The 20860-nt window shown below is 41.9% G+C and overlaps 1 protein-coding gene across 1 annotated transcript in view; it reads right to left on the reverse strand.

Annotated features, from left to right (window-relative positions):
• Window positions 1-17642: 17642 nt before the first annotated feature.
• The window catches only part of LOC132402897 (girdin-like), a 284694-nt gene continuing 281476 nt past the window's right edge, over window positions 17643-20860 (reverse strand). Inside the window, exons 34-35 of the mRNA XM_059985972.1 lie at window positions 20495-20597; window positions 17643-18998 (exon numbers count right to left, since the gene is read on the reverse strand). Coding sequence (XP_059841955.1) covers window positions 20527-20597 — 71 coding nt within the window. The 3' untranslated portion in view covers window positions 17643-18998; window positions 20495-20526. The remainder of the gene's footprint in view (window positions 18999-20494; window positions 20598-20860) is intronic.

The raw sequence follows: 20860 nt of genomic DNA on the forward strand, positions 1-20860 counted from the left end.
AACAAAAGATATAAAACAGCGTATAATGTTCAGTATGCAAAAAATCCCAAAACATAGAACCACGGTTCTAAAATCCCCACTGTTCGTTTTTTACACCACTCATATGCCGAACATTTCCCATTCTTAGTCTGACGAAAGTGGTGGGAAAACTACTTTCAGTTAACCTAACACATACAGTATTAAAAGTGTCATGATGTTACATCACGTCAAGGAGTCGCTCGATACTTTAATATAAAATAGTCAGTTAAATTCAGATAAGGAATTGACAACGTTCAAGTTAAGTCTCGTCCAAGCCAAATTTTTGAAAGCAATATAAACGCTTACTAAAGAATGTTGCTGTCAAGGCATACGGGAGCGTAAATCCTTTCATCAAGCATGCGCGTGCTTTGAAAAGTGTTGTTAGAATCCTTACATTTCAGCCCCTTACGCACTGGAATGCACAATACACCTGCTGCCAGAAGTCGGGTTAGCAAACGTTCCCTTCTCTCCCTCTCCGGTGTTTGCATGTACAAAGATGCATTTCCCCCAGTTTACTACAGCATCCAACCACGTAATAAAGGCAATGAGTTACTAGATCCACCGATCTAGACAAGCCCTGCAGTACTCAAGCAGCTTTGCCGGCTGACAAGTCAATACAAGAATTGGGTTCAAAGTTGTACTTAAAAGACACACAATAAACAAACATTTATTAGAACCCGTATATTGACGTCAAATATAAATGTTAATACAGACCATCTCCTCCAAAATAAATAAGTGATTATATAACAAAAATGTTCAGCAGCAGCATGTAGGCATTAACTTTTAACTGTTTGAGAAAAATAGGTAGTTTTAAAGACCCTTACCATGTGTCAATTCGTGTTTTACAGTGCAGCTCCCTTCCTCGGCGTCATCTCCCATACTGAGTGGAAATCCGATCCGAATTTAATGCTAAAGCACAAGTTTGTTAAAGAAACAAAAGATGCTGAACTGGGACAGACTTTGTGCCTGGTCGCCGGCAGCCGCTGTCACCCCGAAGTCTCCCTCTTTCCAAAGCCTGGTACCGCTGCGACATATCTACGTGCTGCGTTACGGCAGTTGTAGTTTGATTTGGTTGGTCTCTGTCTACTGATGCCTGGAGAGCCGCAAATAAAACGACAATTCCCGAGAGCCATCGCTTTAATTTTGCAAACAACGACGACCAGAATAGAAACGCCTCCTATCCTGCTGACAGAACCTCTCCTCTCCTTTACCCAACTGGGAGGATTCAACGAATTCCGGGAGCCGAACTGGAGTTTTATAGAATATATACTGCAAGCTAATTGGAAAATAGTTAATTTTAATTAAATTATTTGTTGTACTATTTTGTTATATGTGCTGCGTATGCGGTATGTTTTGTGCGTGTAACGTCCAAAGGAACGTTACTTCGTTTGTGTATTATTTAGTCAGATAACAATAAACTTGAATTTGAACTTTACTGACATAAAGTATAATACGATTTTCATGTACCTACATAAATCCTATTGTATTATTACAACAGGATCAGAAATGTTGCGGTATGGACTGAATAAGAGACATGGCGCGATCAGTGAGCATTTGGAACAACCAGCCCCAGCTCTCTGGGCGCGAGGGGTCCGGACACACCGGGACTCTGGGCGCGAGGGGTCCGGATACACGGGGACTCTGGGCGCGAGGGGTCCGGACACACGTGGACTCTGGGCGCGAGGGGTCCGGATACACGGGGACTCTGGGCGCGAGGGGTCCGGACACACGGGGACTCTGGGCGCGAGGGGTCCGGACACACGGGGACTCTGGGCGCGAGGGGTCCGGATACACGGGGACTCTGGGCGCGAGGGGTCCGGACACACGGGGACTCTGGGCGCGAGGGGTCCGGACACACGTGGACTCTGGGCGCGAGGGGTCCGGACACACGGGGACTCTGGGCGCGAGGGGTCCGGACACACGGGGACTCTGGGCGCGAGGGGTCCGGACACACGGGGACTCTGGGCGCGAGGGGTCCGGACACACGGAGACTCTGGGCGCGAGGGGTCCGGACACACGGGGACTCTGGGCGCGAGGGGTCCGGACACACGGAGACTCTGTGCGCGAGGGGTCCGGACACACGGAGACTCTGGGCGCGAGGGGTCTGGACACACGGGGACTCTGGGCGCGAGGGGTCCGGACACACGGGGACTCTGGGCGCGAGGGGTCCGGACACACGGTTGACTCTGTGCGCGAGGGGTCCGGATTCACGGGGACTCTGGGCGCGAGGGATCCGGACACACGGGGACTCTGGGCGCGAGGGGTCCGGACACACGGGGACTCTGGGCGCGAGGGGTCCGGATACACGGGGACTCTGGGCGCGAGGGGTCCGGATTCACGGGGACTCTGGGCGCGAGGGGTCCGGATTCACGGGGACTCTGGGCGCGAGGGGTCCGGATACACGGGGACTCTGTGCGCGAGGGGTCCGGATACACGGGGACTCTGGGCGCGAGGGGTCCGGATACACGGGGACTCTGGGCGCGAGGGGTCCGGATTCACGGGGACTCTGGGCGCGAGGGGTCCGGATACACGGGGACTGGGCGCGAGGGGTCCGGACACACCGGGACTCTGTGCGCGAGGGGTCCAGATACACGGGGACTCTGGGCGCGAGGGGTCCGGACACACGGGGACTCTGGGCGCGAGGGGTCCGGATACACGGGGACTCTGGGCGCGAGGGGTCCGGATACACGGGGACTCTGTGCGCGAGGGGTCCGGATACACGGGGACTCTGGGCGCGAGGGGTCCGGACACACCGGGACTCTGTGCGCGAGGGGTCCAGATACACGGGGACTCTGGGCGCGAGGGGTCCGGACACACGGGGACTCTGGGCGCGAGGGGTCCGGATACACGGGGACTCTGGGCGCGAGGGGTCCGGATACACGGGCACTCTGGGCGCGAGGGGTCCGGATACACGGGGACTCTGGGCGCGAGGGGTCCGGATACACGGGGACTCTGGGCGCGAGGGGTCCGGATACACGGGGACTCTGTGCGCGAGGGGTCCGGATACACGGGGACTCTGGGCGCGAGGGGTCCGGATTCACGGGGACTCTGGGCGCGAGTGGTCCGGACACACGGCGACTCTGGGCGCGAGGGGTCCGGATACACGGGGACTCTGGGCGCGAGGGGTCCGGATACACGGTTGACTCTGGGCGCGAGGTGTCCGGATACACGGGGACTCTGGGCGCGAGGGGTCCGGATACACGGTTGACTCTGGGCGCGAGGGGTCCGGATACACGGGGACTCTGGGCGCGAGGGGTCCGGATACACGGGGACTCTGGGCGCGAGGGGTCCGGATACACGGGGACTCTGTGCGCGAGGGGTCCGGATACACGGGGACTCTGGGCGCGAGGGGTCCGGATACACGGGGACTCTGGGCGCGAGGGGTCCGGACACACGGGGACTCTGGGCGCGAGGGGTCCGGACTCACGGGGACTCTGGGCGCGAGGGGTCCGGACACACGGGGACTCTGGGCGCGAGGGGTCCGGACACACGGGGACTCTGGGCGCGAGGGGTTCGGATACACTGTTGACTCTGTGCGCGAGGGGTTCGGATACACGGTTGACTCTGGGCGCGAGGGGTCCGGATACACGGGGACTCTGGGCGCGAGGGGTCCGGATACACGGTTGACTCTGGGCGCGAGGGGTCCGGATACACGGGGACTCTGGGCGCGAGGGGTCCGGATACACGGGGACTCTGGGCGCGAGGGGTCCGGATACACGGGGACTCTGGGCGCGAGGGGTCCGGATACACGGGGACTCTGTGCGCGAGGGGTCCGGATACACGGGGACTCTGGGCGCGAGGGGTCCGGATACACGGGGACTCTGGGCGCGAGGGGTCCGGACACACGGGGACTCTGGGCGCGAGGGGTCCGGACACACGGGGACTCTGGGCGCGAGGGGTCCGGACACACGGGGACTCTGGGCGCGAGGGGTCCGGATACACTGTTGACTCTGGGCGCAAGGGGTCCGGATTCACGGGGACTCTGGGCGCGAGGGGTCCGGATACACGGGGACTCTGGGCGTGAGGGGTCCGGATACACGGGGACTCTGGGCTCGAGGGGTCCGGATACATGGTTGACTCTGTGCGCGAGGGGTTCGGATACACTGGGACTCTGGGCGCGAGGGGTTCGGATACACTGTTGACTCTGTGCGCGAGGGGTTCGGATACACGGTTGACTCTGGGCGCAAGGGGTGCCAGATCAGAGCGCGAGGGGCCCGGGAACCGTAGAGACTTTGCTAGCAAAGTATTAACATCTCAAAAAAAAGGCAACAGTGTCAGTGTTTGGATCACAGAAAAACCACCCGTTTGTCTCGTGAGTGAAAAGGGCCTTTGCCGGATGTTGGAATCTTGATCATTTGAATCACTGTAGTATCAAGAGAATTGCATTTTTAGAAACATAGAAACAGAAAATCTACAGCTCAATACAGGCCTTTCGGCCCACAACGTTGTGCCGACCATGTAATTACTTTAAAAATTACCTAGGGTTACCCATAGCCCACTATTTTTCTAAGCTCCATAATTATGTTTCATAATTGTCCCGAATGATGTTATAATACGATAACATTAAAATAGTGGTCATAGATCCATAGAGCACGACAGCACAGAAATACGCTCTTCGGTCCATCTGGTTCATGCTGAACTATTAATCGATCTCGTCCCATCGGACTGCACTAGGACCTTAGTCTTCCATCCCCTTTCATCCACGTACCTTTCCAATTTTCTCTTAAATGTTGAAATGGAACCTGCATTCACCATTTTTGCTGCAGATCGGTCGTTCCACTCTCCCACTTTCATCAGAGCCCCAATGTTTCTTTACAGATATATTTATCTAATCCCATTTGGAAAGCTAATACTGGATTTAATTCCTTTCCCAATTCCAACATTAGGTATTACAGCGTATAATAAATCTCATGTGGCTGCTGCCCCTGTTGCAATCACTTTAAGTAGTGTTTATACCTTCTATCAGATCATCCTTTAATAATCTCTATTCTCAAGATAGCTTTATAGATCTATTACAGAGCAGGGAAGTCTATAATCAGAGGAGAAAACACTGATGCAGAGTTTTAACCAGAAATGATGATCCTGCCTCCCTACATGTCGCCTGATCCACTGAGTTCCTCCAGTTGTTTTTGCTGCAGATTCCAGCACCTGCAATCTATTATGCCTTCATAGAACCAAAGGACATAAATTTAATGCAAGAGAAGTTCAGTTTTTCACACAGAAATTAGAGAATGAGCTACTACAGAAAGTGGAAGAGTCAGATACTATAATAGTATTTGAAAGGTGTTTGGACAGGCACTTGATATAAAAAGGTGTAGTGAATATTGGCTAACGTGGACAAATAGGGTTAATGTAGACAGGCTTCTTTATCCGCGTGGGTGAGGTGGGTCTGTGTTCTATGTTTATATGATTCAATGATATATCATTCTCCTACAGTCTGTCATTTTCCACATAAAATCTCCTGCAGTTTTTAAAAATTAATGTGCCAGTTGGGCAAATGTAATCTGCTGAAATAGAACATAGTACGTCGCACAGTGCAGGGCTTTCATCCCACAATGTTCTGCCAGCCTTTTAACCAACTACAAGATCAATCTAACGCTTCCCTCCTGCATTGCCCTCAATTTTTCTTTTATTCATGTGCCAATCTAAGAGTCTCTTAAATGTTCCTAATGTGCCTCTACCTCCACCCTGGCAGCACATACCATGCACTTACCACACAATGTAAAAACTTATCTCTGACTATCTCCAATCAGGATATTATACCCTTTCATATTAGCTATTTCTGCCTGGGAAAAGTACTAGTCATCTACTCAGTCAATGCTTCTTATCATCTTACACACCTTTATCAAAACACCTCTTATCCTGCTTCACTCCAAAGAGAAAAACTCTAGCTCGCTCAAACTTCCCTCATAAGACATGCTCTCTAATTGAGATTGTATTCTGGTGAATTTCTTCTGTAACCTCTCTAAAGCTTCAGCATCTTTCCAAGCAACACACACAAAATGCTGGAGGACCTCAGCAAGCCAGGCAGCATCTATGGAAAAGAGTACCGTCGACATTTTGGACTAAAACTCTTCGGCATGACTGAATTCTCCAATTTAGTTTTAACCAGAGTCTTATAGAGCTGCAACATTACCTGGCAGCTCTTCAACTCAATCCCCTGACTAATGAAGGCCAACACACCATATGTCTTCTTGACAACCCTATCAACTTGTGTGACAACTTTGAAGGATCTATGGACATGGACCACAAGATCCCTCTGTTCATCCCCACAGCTGACAAGCCTGCTGTTAACTCTGTATTCAGCCTGCAAGTTTGATCTTACAAATGTATTACTTCACACTTTTCTGTATTGAACACCAACCGCCACTTCTCAGCCCAGCTCTATCAATGTTCTGCTGTAACCTATGGTAACCTTCTAAACTATCCGCAACACCATTAATTTTTGCGTCATTAGCAAACTTACCAACTCACCTTTCTACTTCCTCATCCAGCAAGGCCCTGCATCAGTTGGAGTTGACCATAGGATGTTGCATACTAGCTGTCTATGTCATATGCAAGCCAGTACACAAGTCAGGGCAGTACAATATAGAAAACAATCTGTTGCCCATGCAGCAGGTCCCCTCTCTCCATGTAGCTGATAAATCTAAAGGAATGGCAGACATCAATAGTTTGGCCCAGTGGTGTGTTATGAATGAGCAGCAATTCTGATGGGCAGAAGGGTGCAAAGTCGCCCCCCCCCCTTTTTTGAGAATTGCAAAATCGCTATTATTTCGGGTCTGATACCCAGGAAATGAGAGAGATAAATAGCTCATGTCAGTAATGAGAGAGAGACAATGCAGGGATACACAAAGGTGGAATGTCTCCTCCTAACAAAAGCGGAACGGAACCACTGATTACTGCTATTGTCTCTTGGAGAAGGAATTGTGTATTGAGTACTGTTCTATTCATTGAAACCCCTCAGGGGGCAACCAGAGTGGTCTGGTTGAGGGATTGCATCATCCCAACCTAATTGACACCCGAGACCCCGTGAGTGAGGAAAAAAGTAGGGTCTGGGGAACACCCCTCAGACACACTAGGAGAGATGCTACGAGACCGGTGGGGGCTTGTGTGTGTGTCCGCCCTTGCCTGAGTGATGAGTCCTCCACGGAACGGTCTAGCTAAAGGACAGAGGGGTCATACGTGAATGGCCATGAAAACAATGCATCGACAGATCAAGATTGTAAAAGGAAAGTCGGCAAGTTAATAGCTGTTACTCTCTCTCTCTCTCTCCAACAATTGCAACACAGTGATCAGCAATGACCGCAGCCTGCATGAACTGAACTGAACTTTATATTTCCATCGGACAATTCATTATCCCCTAGACAATGATAGAGCTTATTTCTTATTGATTATTATTATACCCGCACTTTTAGGTTTAGTATTGATGTTGTATATTATCTGTATATTTGCATTGATATTATTTTTGTGTATTTTTACTAATAAATACTGTTAAAAATAGTATCATCAGACTTCAACGGATACTCCTATCTTTGCTGGTAGGATACCCAGTTATGGGGTTCATAACAGGTGTCACAGGAGGTGCCAATCTGCTTTGAACTCAACATAGGGCAACAGAACCTCTACTTCTTCAGGAGTCTGCGGAGATTTGGCATGTCATTAAAAACATTGGCAAACTTCTATAGATGTGCGGTGGAAAGTGTACTGACTGGTTGCATTATGGCCTGGTAAGGGAACACCAATGCCTTTGAACAGAAGATCCCTCAGAAGGTAGTGGATTTGGCCCAGTACATCACGGGTAAAAACCTCCCAACCATTGTACACAACTACATGAAACATTGCCATATAAAAGTAGAGTCCATCATCAAAGATCCTCGCCACTCAGGTCATACTCTTTTCTCACTGCTGCCATCATCTAGAAGTTACAAATGTCTCAGAACTTGCACCACCTTGTTCAAGAACAGTCCCTACCCCTCAACCATCAGACTCTTTAACAAAAAGGGCTAACAGCATTCATTTGAAGACTCCTTTATCTTGTTAATTCATGCTCGTTATTTATTGCTATTTATTACCTGCATTTGCAGTTTGTTTACAGTTTACAGATCCTGTTTACAGTTACTGTTCTATCGCTTTGCTAAGTATTCCAGCAGAAAAAAAGAATCTCAGGGCTGAATGCAGTGACATGTATGTATGTATTCTGATAATATATTTTACTTTGAACTTAGAGATCATTTAAATCTCTTCTGGGAAGATACAACCTGTACAAAAAGGAAGGGTTACACCTGAACCTGAGGCAGCTAGGTTTGTTCAAGTTGTTCAGGAGGGTTTAAGCTAATTTGGCAGGGGGATGGGAACTGCAGTGATAGGACTGAGGATGGGGCAGTTGATTACAAACAAAGGAAGTGTGTAGTGAGGCTGCTAGTAAGGAGATGCAGATGATACAGCAAAATTACAGTCAAATGGATGAGCTGCAATGTACAAGGGAGACAAAACCAAAAAGGGTGATGAATACAGGACTGAAGGTGTTATATTTGAATGCACACATTATACGGAATAAGGTAGATGAACTTGTAGCATAGTTACAGATTGGCATAGTTACACATTGTAGACATCATTGAATTGTGGCTGGAAGGACAGGCAGACAGAGGGGGTGGGTTGGCTCAGTTGGTAAAAAATTAAATCAAATTATTAGGAAGAGGGGACAGAAATCAGAAGGTGTAGAGTCCTTGTGGGCTGAGATAACAAACTGCAAGAGTATGACTCCTGATTGGAGTTATATACAGGTCTCCGAACAGTAGCAAAGATGAGATCTACAAATTACAACAGGAGATAGAAAATGCATATTAAAATGGAAATGTTATAATAGTCATGGAGAATTTCAACATGTAGGTAGATTGGAAAAATTAGGTTGGTGCTGGATCCCAAGAGAATTTATAGACTGCTGATGAGATGGCTTTTTACAACAGCTCATACTTGAGCCCACTAGAGGATCAGCTATTCAGAATTGTGTTCAGCAATGAATTGGAATTGATTAGAGAGTTAAAGGTAAAGGAACCCTTAGGAGACAGTGATAGAAGTCACCCTGCAATTTGAAAAGGAGAAGCTAAAGTCATATATAACAGTATTAAAGAGAAATATAGAGGCATGAGAGAGGAGTTGGCTAAAATTGATTGGCAGGGATGATGGCAGAGCAGCAATGGCTGGAGTTTCTGGAAGCAGTTCAGAAGATAGACAGATACACCCCAAAGAAGAAGTAACATTCTATTTATCTATCTATCTATCTATCTCTACATTTATTTATTTATTTATTTATTTATTGAGATACAGCACTAAGGTAGCAAAGATACATCCCAAAGAAGAGGTATTCTAAAGGCAGGAGGACACAACCATGGCTGACAAGGGAACTGAAAAGCAACATAAAAGTAAACGAGATAGCATACTTTATAATAGAGCAGTCATCAGCGGGAAGCTAGGGGTTTGGTAATACTTAGAATGCACTGCTAGGGGTGGTGGTGAAAGCAGTTAAAATATGTTAAAAGACTTTTAGACAGGCAGGGTATGAAGGGATATGGATCATGTGCAGGCAGAAGGGATTAGTTTAATTTAGCTCATATTTGACACAGGAATTGTGGACCATAGACCGTGTTCACATATGTGCTGTTCTGTGTTAAAAATGAGGATGTATTACAGTGCCATAATTTACATTTGAAGATTTATTTTGTTTGCATCTAGATTTTCCATAAAATTCAGTAGCCAAATAAATGCAATCTTTGTATAGATTACTTAAAATTTTTTTTATTGAATTTTCAAATAGGTTACAGAAAGAAAAAAGAAAATTATCAACCTTTCCCCCCCTCCCCCTAACATATCCCTATAGAAAAAAAGAAGAAAAAAGAAAGCAAGAAAGAATGCCTGGATTTTGGAAGATCCCCACATGCTCCATGGAGTTCATAATAGCTTTAATATGTATATTTATTTCTTTCCCCAGATAACGAATAATTTTATCTTCGGAGCACCTATATATTTAATCCTATTTTTTGTACATAAGGGCACCAAATTTTCAGAAATATTTCATATTTATCTCTTAAATTATAAGTAATTTTTTCAAGTGGAATGCAGCTAAAAATTTCATTCTTCCAATGATTTATACTTAAGCATGAATCTGATTTCCAAGTAACTGCAATAGCCTTTTTGGCTACTGCCAATGCAATTTTTATGAATTCTTTCTGATATTTATTCAATTTGGATTTTGATTTTATCCCTTCAATATCGCCTAGTAAAAATAATATTGGATTGTGTGGAAGTTGTATTCCAATAATTTGTTCCAATAAAACTCTTAAATTTGTCCAAAAAGGTTGAATTTTAGAACAAGACCAAGTAGAGTGTAAAAAAGTACCAATTTCTTGATTATGTCGAAAATTATCTAACTAACCCATTACAATTGTTGCGTAAATTATCTTCTAGATTGGAAGAATATGGGAAAATATCAGGGTACAAAACAAATTGGGATAAAAGTGAAATTCTATCCCTTACTAAAGGAGATTATAGTCAATGTCGATTAATAACTCAACTTAGATGGCCGATAAATGGTATAATTTAGGTATAAGAGTTGATAATGATATAAAGAATTTATATAAATTAAATTATTTGCCATTATTGAAAAAAATTCATGAGGATCTTGATAAATTCTAGATTACTTTTTTTAAGCACTTCTGGAATGTAATATCTCCTCATAATCTCAGCATTCTAGCAATATGTCCTTTCTCAGGATTGGCAATCAGAAGTTTATATCCCACCCAATAAATAATAAATAACATACCAATCTATTACCATTTTCATTATGTAGTGTCATTACAGTTTTTTCTAATATTGCACCGTTTGCCATTCAACTTTCAAATGTTCTGTAATGGCTATCTTGCAAATAAAGCTTTAGGTAATTAGATCATTCTTGCGTGGGAGCATGTACAACTAGAATTCATGGTCCACGTGGGACTAGTAACATGGGTAGGACGAGTGACGAGGTTCTGCATAGGGAATTCAGGGAATTAGGTGCAAAATTAAAGAGCAGGACCTCCAAGGTTGTAATCACAGGATTGCTGCCCACACCATGTGCTAGTGAGGCCAGAACTGGAAAGATTATACAGTTTAATAACTGGCTAAGGAGTTGGTGTAGGAGGGAAGGCATAAGAGTTTTGGATCATTGGGCTCTATTTCAGGGAAGGTGGGACCTGTACAAAAGGGATGGTTTGCACCTGAACTGGAGGGGGACTAATATCCTAGAGGAAAGGCTTGTTAATGCTGCACAGTGGGGTTTAAACTAGAGTTGTTGGGGTTTGGGAAGCAGAAAGTCTTAATAGTGGAGAGGTTGTGGAGGCAGATGTTGGTAAGACTTCAGACAAAGTTAGGTATCAAGAGGTTGAGCATGGAACAACTAGGGTCCTAAGCTGCATATATTTCAATGGAAGAAGTATTGTAGGAAAGTGCTGAAGATGAGGTAGCTGGTTTACAAACAGAGGCAATTTATAGTAAGGAGAGGCTATTGATAGAGCAAAACTGTAGTCAACAGGATGAGTTGCAACGTAAAAGGCGATCAAAATTGTAGAGGGTGTATTTGAATGTGCACAGTATAGGGAATAATGTAAATGAATTTGCAGCACAGTTGCAGATTGGCAGGCATAATGTTGTAAGCATCACTGAATCATGGCTGAAAGAAGATTACAGGTGGGAGTTTAATATCCAAGTATACACAATGTATTGAAAGGACAGGTAGGAAGGCAGAAGGGGCGGAGTTACTCTGCCGGTAAAAAATGAAATCAAATTGCTAGAAAGAGGTGATATAGGGTCAGAAGGTGTTGAATCATTGTGGATAGACCCAAGGAACTGCAAGGGTAAAAAGACCCTGATGGGAGTGGAATACAGTACAGACCCCCCAAAAAATAGTAAGGATATGACCTACCAATTACAACAGAAGATAGAAAATGCTTTCCAAAAGGGCAGTGTTGCAATACTCATGGGGTGGGGGGGGGGGCGTGACTTCAATGTGCAGGTAGATTGGGAAGACCAGGTCAGGGATGGATTCAAAGAGGGGGATTTTCTACGAGATGACTTTTTAGAGCAGCTTGTAGTTAACTCCACCAGGGGGTCAACAATTCTGGATTCGGTGTTGTGTAATGAACCAGAATACAGATTTCAAGGTAAAAGAACCCTTAGGGGCATGCAATCATAATATGATCAAATTCACCCAGAAAGTTGAGGAGGACAAGCTAAAATCAGATCTATCAACATTACAGTGGAGTAAAGGGAATTACAGAGTCATGAGAGAGGAGTTGGCCAGAAACGACTGGCAAAAAACACGGGCAGGGATGATGGCAGAACAGCAATAGCTGGAATTTCTGTAAGCAATTTGGAAGGCACAGGATATATGCATCCCGAAGAAGAAGTAGGATTTTAAAGGAAAGAGAAGGCATATAACAGAGAAAAAAATTTGTGGGAATTTAGAGGATTGGTAAGATTTTAAAAACCAACAGAAGGCAACTAAAAAAGTCATTTAAGATGGAGTACCAAAGTAAGCCAGCCAATAATATTAAAGAGGATACCAAAAATTTCCTCAGATACATAAAGCTTAAGAGAGGTGAGAGTGGATATTGGATCGCTGAAAACTGATGCTGGAGAGGTAGTAATGGGGACAAAGAAATGGTGAGCGAACTGAATTAAGTATTTTGTGTCACCGCCCACTGTGAAAAATACTAGTTGTATAGTGGAAGTTCCAGGTGTCGGGGGTCAGGAAGTGTGTGAAGTTACCATAACTAGAGATGGATCTTGGGAAACTGAAAGGTCTGATGGTAGATAAGTTATATGGACCAGATGGTGTAAGCCTCAGAATTCTGAACGAGGTGGCTGAAGAGATCATGGAGGCATTAGTAATGATCTTTCAAGAATCACTAGATTCTGGAATGGTTTTGGAAAAATGGCAAATTGCAAATGTCACTGCACTCTTCAAGAAGGGAAAGAGGCAGAAGAAAGGAAATTATAGGCCAGTTAGCCTTACCTCAGAGATTGGGAAGATGTTGGAGTTGATTATAAAGGATGAGGTCTCAGAGAACTTGCAGACCCATAAAATAGGCCATTGTCAGTATGGTTTACTGAAGCAAAAATCCTATCTGACAATTCAGTTGGAATTCTTTGAAGAAATAACAAGCAGGATAGACAAAGGAGAATCAGTGGATATTGTGTACTTGGATTTCCAGAAGGCCGTTGACAAGGTGCCACAGATGAAGCTGCCTAACAAGCTATGAGCCCATGGTGTTGCAGCAAAGATTCTAGCATGGATAAAGCTGTAGCTGATTGGCAGGAGGTAATGAGAGGGAATAAAGCAAGTCATTTCTGACTGGCTGCTGGTGACTAGTGGTGTTCCACAGCATTCTGTGTTGGGACCAATTCCTTTTACATTATATGTCAATGATTTAAACAAGGGAATTGATGGCTTTGTTACAAAGTTTGCAGACAATATGAAGACAGGTGGAGGAGCAGTAGTCTCAAGCAAGTAGAGGGGCTATAGAAAAACTTAGACCTATTAGGAGAATGGGCAAAGAAATGGCAAATGGAATAGTGTTGGGAAGTATATGGTCATGCACTTTTGAGGAAAAAATGAAAGGGTCGACCATTTTCTAAATGGAGAGAAAATACAAAAAACTGAGGTACTTGGGAATCCTTGTGCAGGAATACCTAAAGATTAATTTGTAAGTTGAGTCTGTGGCAAGGAAGGCAAATGCAACATTCATTTCAAGAGAACTAGAAAATAATTACTGTCAGCTTCTGCTGCCTGCTCTGCTGGGTGAGAAGCTGGCAGTGATGCGGGTGGATGCTTCCCTGGTGTCATGGATTATTGATTACTTGACTGGCAGACCACAGTATGTGCGCTTGCAACACTGTGTGTCAGACAGAGTGGTCAGCAGCACTGGGGCTCCACAGGGGATTGTCCTGTCTCCCTTTCTCTTCATCATCTACACCTTGGACTTCAACTACTGCACAGAGTCTTGCCATCTTCAGAAGTTTTCCGATGACTCTGCCATAGTTGGATGCATCAGCAAGGGAGATGAGGCTGAGTACAAGGCTACGGTGGGAAACTTTGTCACATGGTGTGAGCAGAATCATCTGCAGCTTAATGTGAAAAAGACCAAGGAGCTGGTGGTGGACCTGAGGACTGCCAAGGCAACGGTGACCCCTATTTCCATCCAAAGGGTCAGTGTGGACATGGTGGAGGATTACAAGTACCTGGGGATATGAATTGACAATAAACCAGACTGGTCAAAGAACACTGAGACTGTCTACAAGGAGGGTCAGAGCCATCTCTATTTCCTGAGGAGACTGAGGTCCTTTAACATCTGCTGGATGATGCTGAGGATGTTCTACGAGTCTGTGGTGGCCAGTGCTATCATGTTTGTTGTTGTGTGCTGGGGCAGCAGGCTGAGGGTAGCAGACACCAACAGAATCAACAAACTCATTCACAAGGCCAGTGATGTTGTGGCGGTGGAACTGGACTCTCTGACGGTGGTGTCTGAAAAGAGGATGCTGTCCAAGTTGCATGCCATCTTGGACAATGTCTCCCATCCACTCCATAATGTACTGGTTAGGCACAGGAGTACGTTCAACCAGAAACTCATTCCACCGAGATGCAACACTGAGTGTCATTGGAAGTCATTCCTGCTTGTGACCATCAAACTTTACAACTCCTCCCTCGGAGTGTCAGACACTCTGAGCCAATAGGCTGGTCCTGGACTTATTTCCACTTGGCATAATTTACTTATTATCATTTAATTATTTCTGGTTTTATTTTGCTGTATTTCTACTCTATTCTTGGTTGGTGCAACTGTAACGAAGCCCAATTTCCGTCGGGATCAATAAAGTATGTCTGTCTGTCTGTAATATGCTGATGTAATGCTGAGACTTTATAAAGCATTAGAGACCTCACTTGCAGTATTATGAGCAGTTTTGGGTTCTTTGTCTTAGAATGGATATGCTGAAAAAGGAGACGATTCAAAGGAGGCTCACGAAAATGATTCCAGGATTGAATAGCTTTTCTTATGAAGAGTGTTTGATAGTTCTGGGCCTGTATTCACTAGAGTTCAGAATAATGAGGAGATACTTCATTGAAATCTATTGAATTGTGCAAAGCCCTGATAGAGTGGATGTGGAGATGATGTTTCCTTCTGGGTCTTGGAAGGTGAAGAGTAACCTGATCAAAAGATAAAAAATTATAAAAAGTCTAGGTTTGGTAGAAAGTCAAAATCTCTTTCTCAGTGTGAAAATGCCAAATTCTAGAGGACACAGCTTTAAGCTGAGAGGGAGGAAATTGAAAGGAAATATACAAGTTTTCTATACTTAGAGTGGAAGGTGCCTGGAACATGTTGCTAGGGGAAGTGGTGAAAGCAAATTTAAAGAAGCATTTAGACAGGCAGAAAATGGAGAGATACACAACATGCACAGGACAATGGGATTAATTTGAACTTGCGTCCTGGTTGGGACAGACGTCTTGTGCCAAAAGGCCTGTACCTGTGCTGTACTATTCTATGTTATGTTTTATATTATGTTATGACCTCATCTAGTACCTGTTCCATTCCATCAGCTTTCTTGTTCTGCGTGCAATTGATCACTTTCCAGATAATGCTGAACTCCAAATGGTAGTCCTACTAATATATACATTTCTGGTCACAGCTGATTTATGCAGAAACTTTTGAGTTGATTTAAAGTCCTCTTCATCTGTCATGCCATATCCCGTAAACTTCAAAAACTTGAAACAAAACTCGAAAGCACTGAACACCTGCACAATCATTGCAAAAATCAACTGGCAATTAATCAGAAAATAATTGACAAACTCTTTAGAATGCATTAATGGAGATATTTTCCCTGATACAAAATGTATGTTTAGCAGTGAGGTTAAGGAATGTTAAATGAATCATTAAGCTTTAAAGTAGCAATGTTAGTGCCAAATCTGCAAACTTTCAGTAATTATTTATTGCATTCATACTAATAACCTCACCTATACAAAAGCAAGAATCAGATAATAACTTGGAACTGCAACAGTATCTCATAACCCAAAAATTGCAAACTACCAAATTGAATTTTGCACTGAGATAAATTAATTGATGAAAGATGGAAGAGCAAATTACTAATATTGCATGAAGACACTTTCTAATTCCATTGCTGAAAGCTTCAAAATCTTCCATGAATTGCGAAATGGATCTTGAGATAACTAACCAGTTAAAGCTCAAAGTTAACGAACTTTAAGGAAATTTATAAGTTGTTTGAGACAAAATTCTGCACATAGCTGTGAGCAGTATGCTCCTATAAAATGAATGACACTATAAGTACATTACAAATTAAACATACATTACCTCACCTAACTTGTAACAATCTTTGTCAGTGATTCAGTTGTGTACTGATTTCAAATTTTCTGGTAGTTTTCATAATTTCATTTGTCTCAAAATTATCATTCTTGCAACCCTTGATGTTTGTTGTCAGTGCTGTTTTTTTTAAAGGAAATGCCTGTTACCTTTTTGAGCTCTGAAATTCTTAAATTCCTTTGCACAGAACATAAGGCCAAATTCCAGCAGTTTCTGATTATTTTATTAGCAAAATTAGTCAAAACTTAAATTGATGTTAGAGAGTAGTTGTGAAATTCCAAACAGTGGTTTGAATGCCAATTCAGTGCACAGCCAGATAAGCAGACTTTACTGAATCTTAGCTTTCATTCTTAAATATTTGGATGTCCATTGTTGTGTATTAGGCAGAAGAAAACGATGTTAATGGACTGATTATAAAGTAAGCGACTACTTCTTCTTTTAGACCTATGTTCTAAAGTGAGTGTTTTATTATTTGTGTGAGCTATTTCAGGGACATTGTAACGCAAGTAAAAATATTTGCTTAGTTTTTGGCTAATTCTTACAGTCTTCAAAATTATCATTATGGAACTCAATACCAACCAGTAACGGCACTTGTTATTGACAACAAAGTAATTACTTTGAACATTCCTTTTTTTCCAGCAAAAAAGTTTGAAATCCCTTTTCTGATGCAAATTCTCATTTAAGGATGTGGGTTTGAATATCACTCTATAATTTAATTACCATGAAACCTGATATTTTACCAAAATGTTTAAAATGTTATTCTTTGGCCAAAAATTATATAAAACATGATCAATATTTAATATCCCATCATTTATGTGCAGCTAAATAACTACTTCAACAAATATCATTCAAGCTTATCAGATCTCTTACGCATGGCAATTGAATTTATTTAAATAAATCACTGACCTTAAAGTAATTGGATAAATGTGCAGTGCTTTGAAATATGACATAAAAGGCACTGTATAAGTTGATCATGCACTTGAGCTTGAATGATCTGAAAATTTTAAATGATGGGAAAGGTTTATTCTAATCTTCAGTAATTCCTGTATCAGATCATTTATTCTTATATGTGTATGATGGTAATTATGTAATTTGTAGCTACATAATGTCAGTCACTTTTACTTGATAACACATTTTAGAAGAAGTAAGAAAGTATTTTTAATATTCATTTTGTTAATCATACACAAATAAACCCAATTTATGAATACTTTAGAGGCTCTTTCAGATTAAAATTTAATCTGGACATCAAAAAAGCAATGACACTCTCCCAGTAACTTTAATCTAATACATAAGCATGCTACAAGATTTTAAAAAAGATGACATTATTATCTATAAATGGTAATTTAATTGAGTAGTGTAAACAAAAAGATGAAAATGACATACATAAATACTGTTATATTCAAATTTTCTGCTAGATAGACATTTTAAGATACTCTCACTAGTGTACATTTTGTACAAAAGTAACTTATTAAAATTACTAACCACTAAACACTTGAAAGAAACTAAAATCAGTGCATGTAGATTTGCCAACTGATTTTAGATTGCAAATGTTATTTTAACTTAACAACAGCCAAAATATGTGAACAGATTACCTTTTCATTAAAATCTAATTATAATAACAAATATTAATCACTACAACTTTTGCAAACATTTTCTTGCCGTAGTTCTTCATTCAATTTATACATGGTTATTTTTCCAGAGGATGTGCACAAAATTTAGTGGAGTAACAAAATTCTCTAAAACTTTAGGAATATAAAAAGTTATGAGAAATAAAAACAGCCAGCCACTTTCAAATAAACAGAACTGTAAGAGACTATACAGCACATATGTAATGAACCAGATGTTATCAGCAAAAAAAGTCAGTATAACACAGTATCCTGGCCAGCAGTTTAAAAATGCATTCACTTTCCAAAAGGTCTTATCATTAACTTAAAAAGGCTGTTACAAAATACGAAGTTTGCGCATATAGAGCAATAAGAGGTAAACATACAAGATTTAAATTCAGTCCATTGCCTTTTACACTGTTAGGCTTGATTACATGACACAAAGAAATGTCATGGCATTATGTCGCCATCATGTTGCTGATGGAATACAGTGAATGGTATGTGATAATTCAGAAGTAGTCAGTGCAAAATACCATACACTAATTTATTTGCATATCCGATTTATGCTAACATTAGTATAGCCTGATAAGAAGGCAGCATTGCAAATAATTAAACTAAAACAGACTGTTTTAAAACTTTAATATTAAATTATAACTGAAACAAAATACCGTGACTTAGTTGAAAACCAGATAAAGACTTTTCAAAATTTAATGAAACCTAGACCACATGGTCTCTTGTGAAAAATCTGTGAAATGCCACAAAATTCTACTTTTCTTGAAATACTTTTGTAACAATATTAGAGTACAATTGTGCTCACTGATTCAAGAGTCAATGTCTCACTGCAGGTCAAAGAAAGGGAGTTCCTTGAATAAGATTCAACATGTAATGTTTTAGTGATATTTCTTTATGCAGAGAGTCTTGGTGCTTAGGAGCTACAGGTTTCAAAATGACAATATGAAGGACACTTTTCTTTCTGTTTTGTTAGTCAGAAGAAAGAAGATGAAGAAATTTAGAAAGACTTTAAATAATGCTGGTTTAAAAACAGAGGTGAAGCTCAATGTATAAATGTGATCATGCATGAAAATAGTTACCAGCAAATGGAAAAATGGTTAGCAAAGGGCTAATACTCTGTGATAACGCTTAAAGATCTTTTGCCACTTGTTACTTCCTAGGAAAGGTGAAAGTTGATATATTGGTAACATTACAAGAAAATCTCTTTATCTTTGGATGGAAATCAAAGGGAAGAACTGAAGTGGTAAATACACTGTTAAACGTTTAACTTCCGTGCCTCATTTTTATTTTCTTATCCTGACTGAATGTCCTTAAAGTGCATGGGAAACAAAAAGCAAAACTAGTGCAAGTATATTGGGATGGTAACTGGGAGGAATTGGCAAGTTCACAAATAGGTGAGGGAAACCAGAAGCAGGAAGCTTGAAGAATTCTTGTAGGACAGATAACTTTGTGACTCTCAAGGAACATCAAAAGATTAACATTAAAAGAAAAATCACTTACCCAATCCTCAAAACACCTGAAAACTTGCAACCACTAACTTTTGCTGGTGGACTGGAAATTATGGGGGCTTTGGTAATGTCCAAGGTAAAAATAAAATTGCCATTTAACTTGCTTTCTATCTCATCTGAGTGGAATTTCCATGAATGAATACAAGTAAGAAAAAGTGATGGAACAAGAGGGCAAACATACTGGACAGACTGCAAGAACTCACTTGATATGCGCAGCTCTTAACGGTGAGAAAAGAATGACAGGCTAGAAGAAAGTTGTAAATTGATTGTTTATCAATGACTAGAATGTCTTGCAAACATTTCTGTTTTGAAAAAAGAACTGAATTTTTAAATGTCATTTGTTTTTAAATTATACTTGGTTTTCTGCATTAGAAAACTACATGCAAGGACAATATTAATAAAATAGTTTGAGCTAGACAATAGCAATGTACAAATGTTTCTTCATGGTTCAAGAAGAACAGAGAACTTTGAAAGATGCCAAGAACAGAATAGATCCAGGGACATTTACACTACCTAACAGTTAAGATAAACTGGTAATTCAGAAAAAAAACCTTTATAAATACTTAAAAATTTTGTTGAACATTTTCATGAGTGAGAATTTTGAAAATATTCATAACTTAAAAGTGACAGGGATTGTCGTGAGAACTTGAATTAATAAGCTGTTATCACAAGCAGTAGTGCTTTGCAGAGATGTAATATAAAAATTGTTTAAATGTTTATTTTTATTGAATAATACCTGTAGTTCCCTGCCCAGGCATGCAGAATGAGAAGTGAATTAATATTGCATAACAATTAAGTGTTTATATAAAGCCAATTTAATAGAATAATCATGCATATTTTTAATCTATCAAGCCAGCCATAGCAGAATGCATCTGCAATAAAGAGCACTATAGTGATGTTAGCTTGTAAACTGATAATCCTCCCATTAGACTCTGGGCAGGAAACTCACCACTACATCCTACATCACCAGATGATGGGAATTTATACCTGGGAGCTCTGTTGCTCCCCAGTTTTGCCTTGTGCACTTCTGAGTTCTTGCACAGATCCCATATCTGCAGAAAATAATCAAAAGCATTTCATATTGAGCAGTTACTCACCAAATATCTTACAATATCTGCAGATTTTTAATTTAACAAGTGCTATTAATAGTATGTTAACCTTAATATGAAGCAGTTTGCTTTACATCAATGTCAATCATGCATCAGGTATCATGCTTAAATAGAGCAGAAGGGAAACTCATTCTGCTTTCTATCAAGACTAGATTGTGATTCAGAATCAATCTCAACATTCAATACAATTTTATCATCCCAAAGAA

Source organism: Hypanus sabinus, chromosome 12, assembly GCF_030144855.1.
Source record: "Hypanus sabinus isolate sHypSab1 chromosome 12, sHypSab1.hap1, whole genome shotgun sequence".
Taxonomy (NCBI): domain Eukaryota; kingdom Metazoa; phylum Chordata; class Chondrichthyes; order Myliobatiformes; family Dasyatidae; genus Hypanus; species Hypanus sabinus.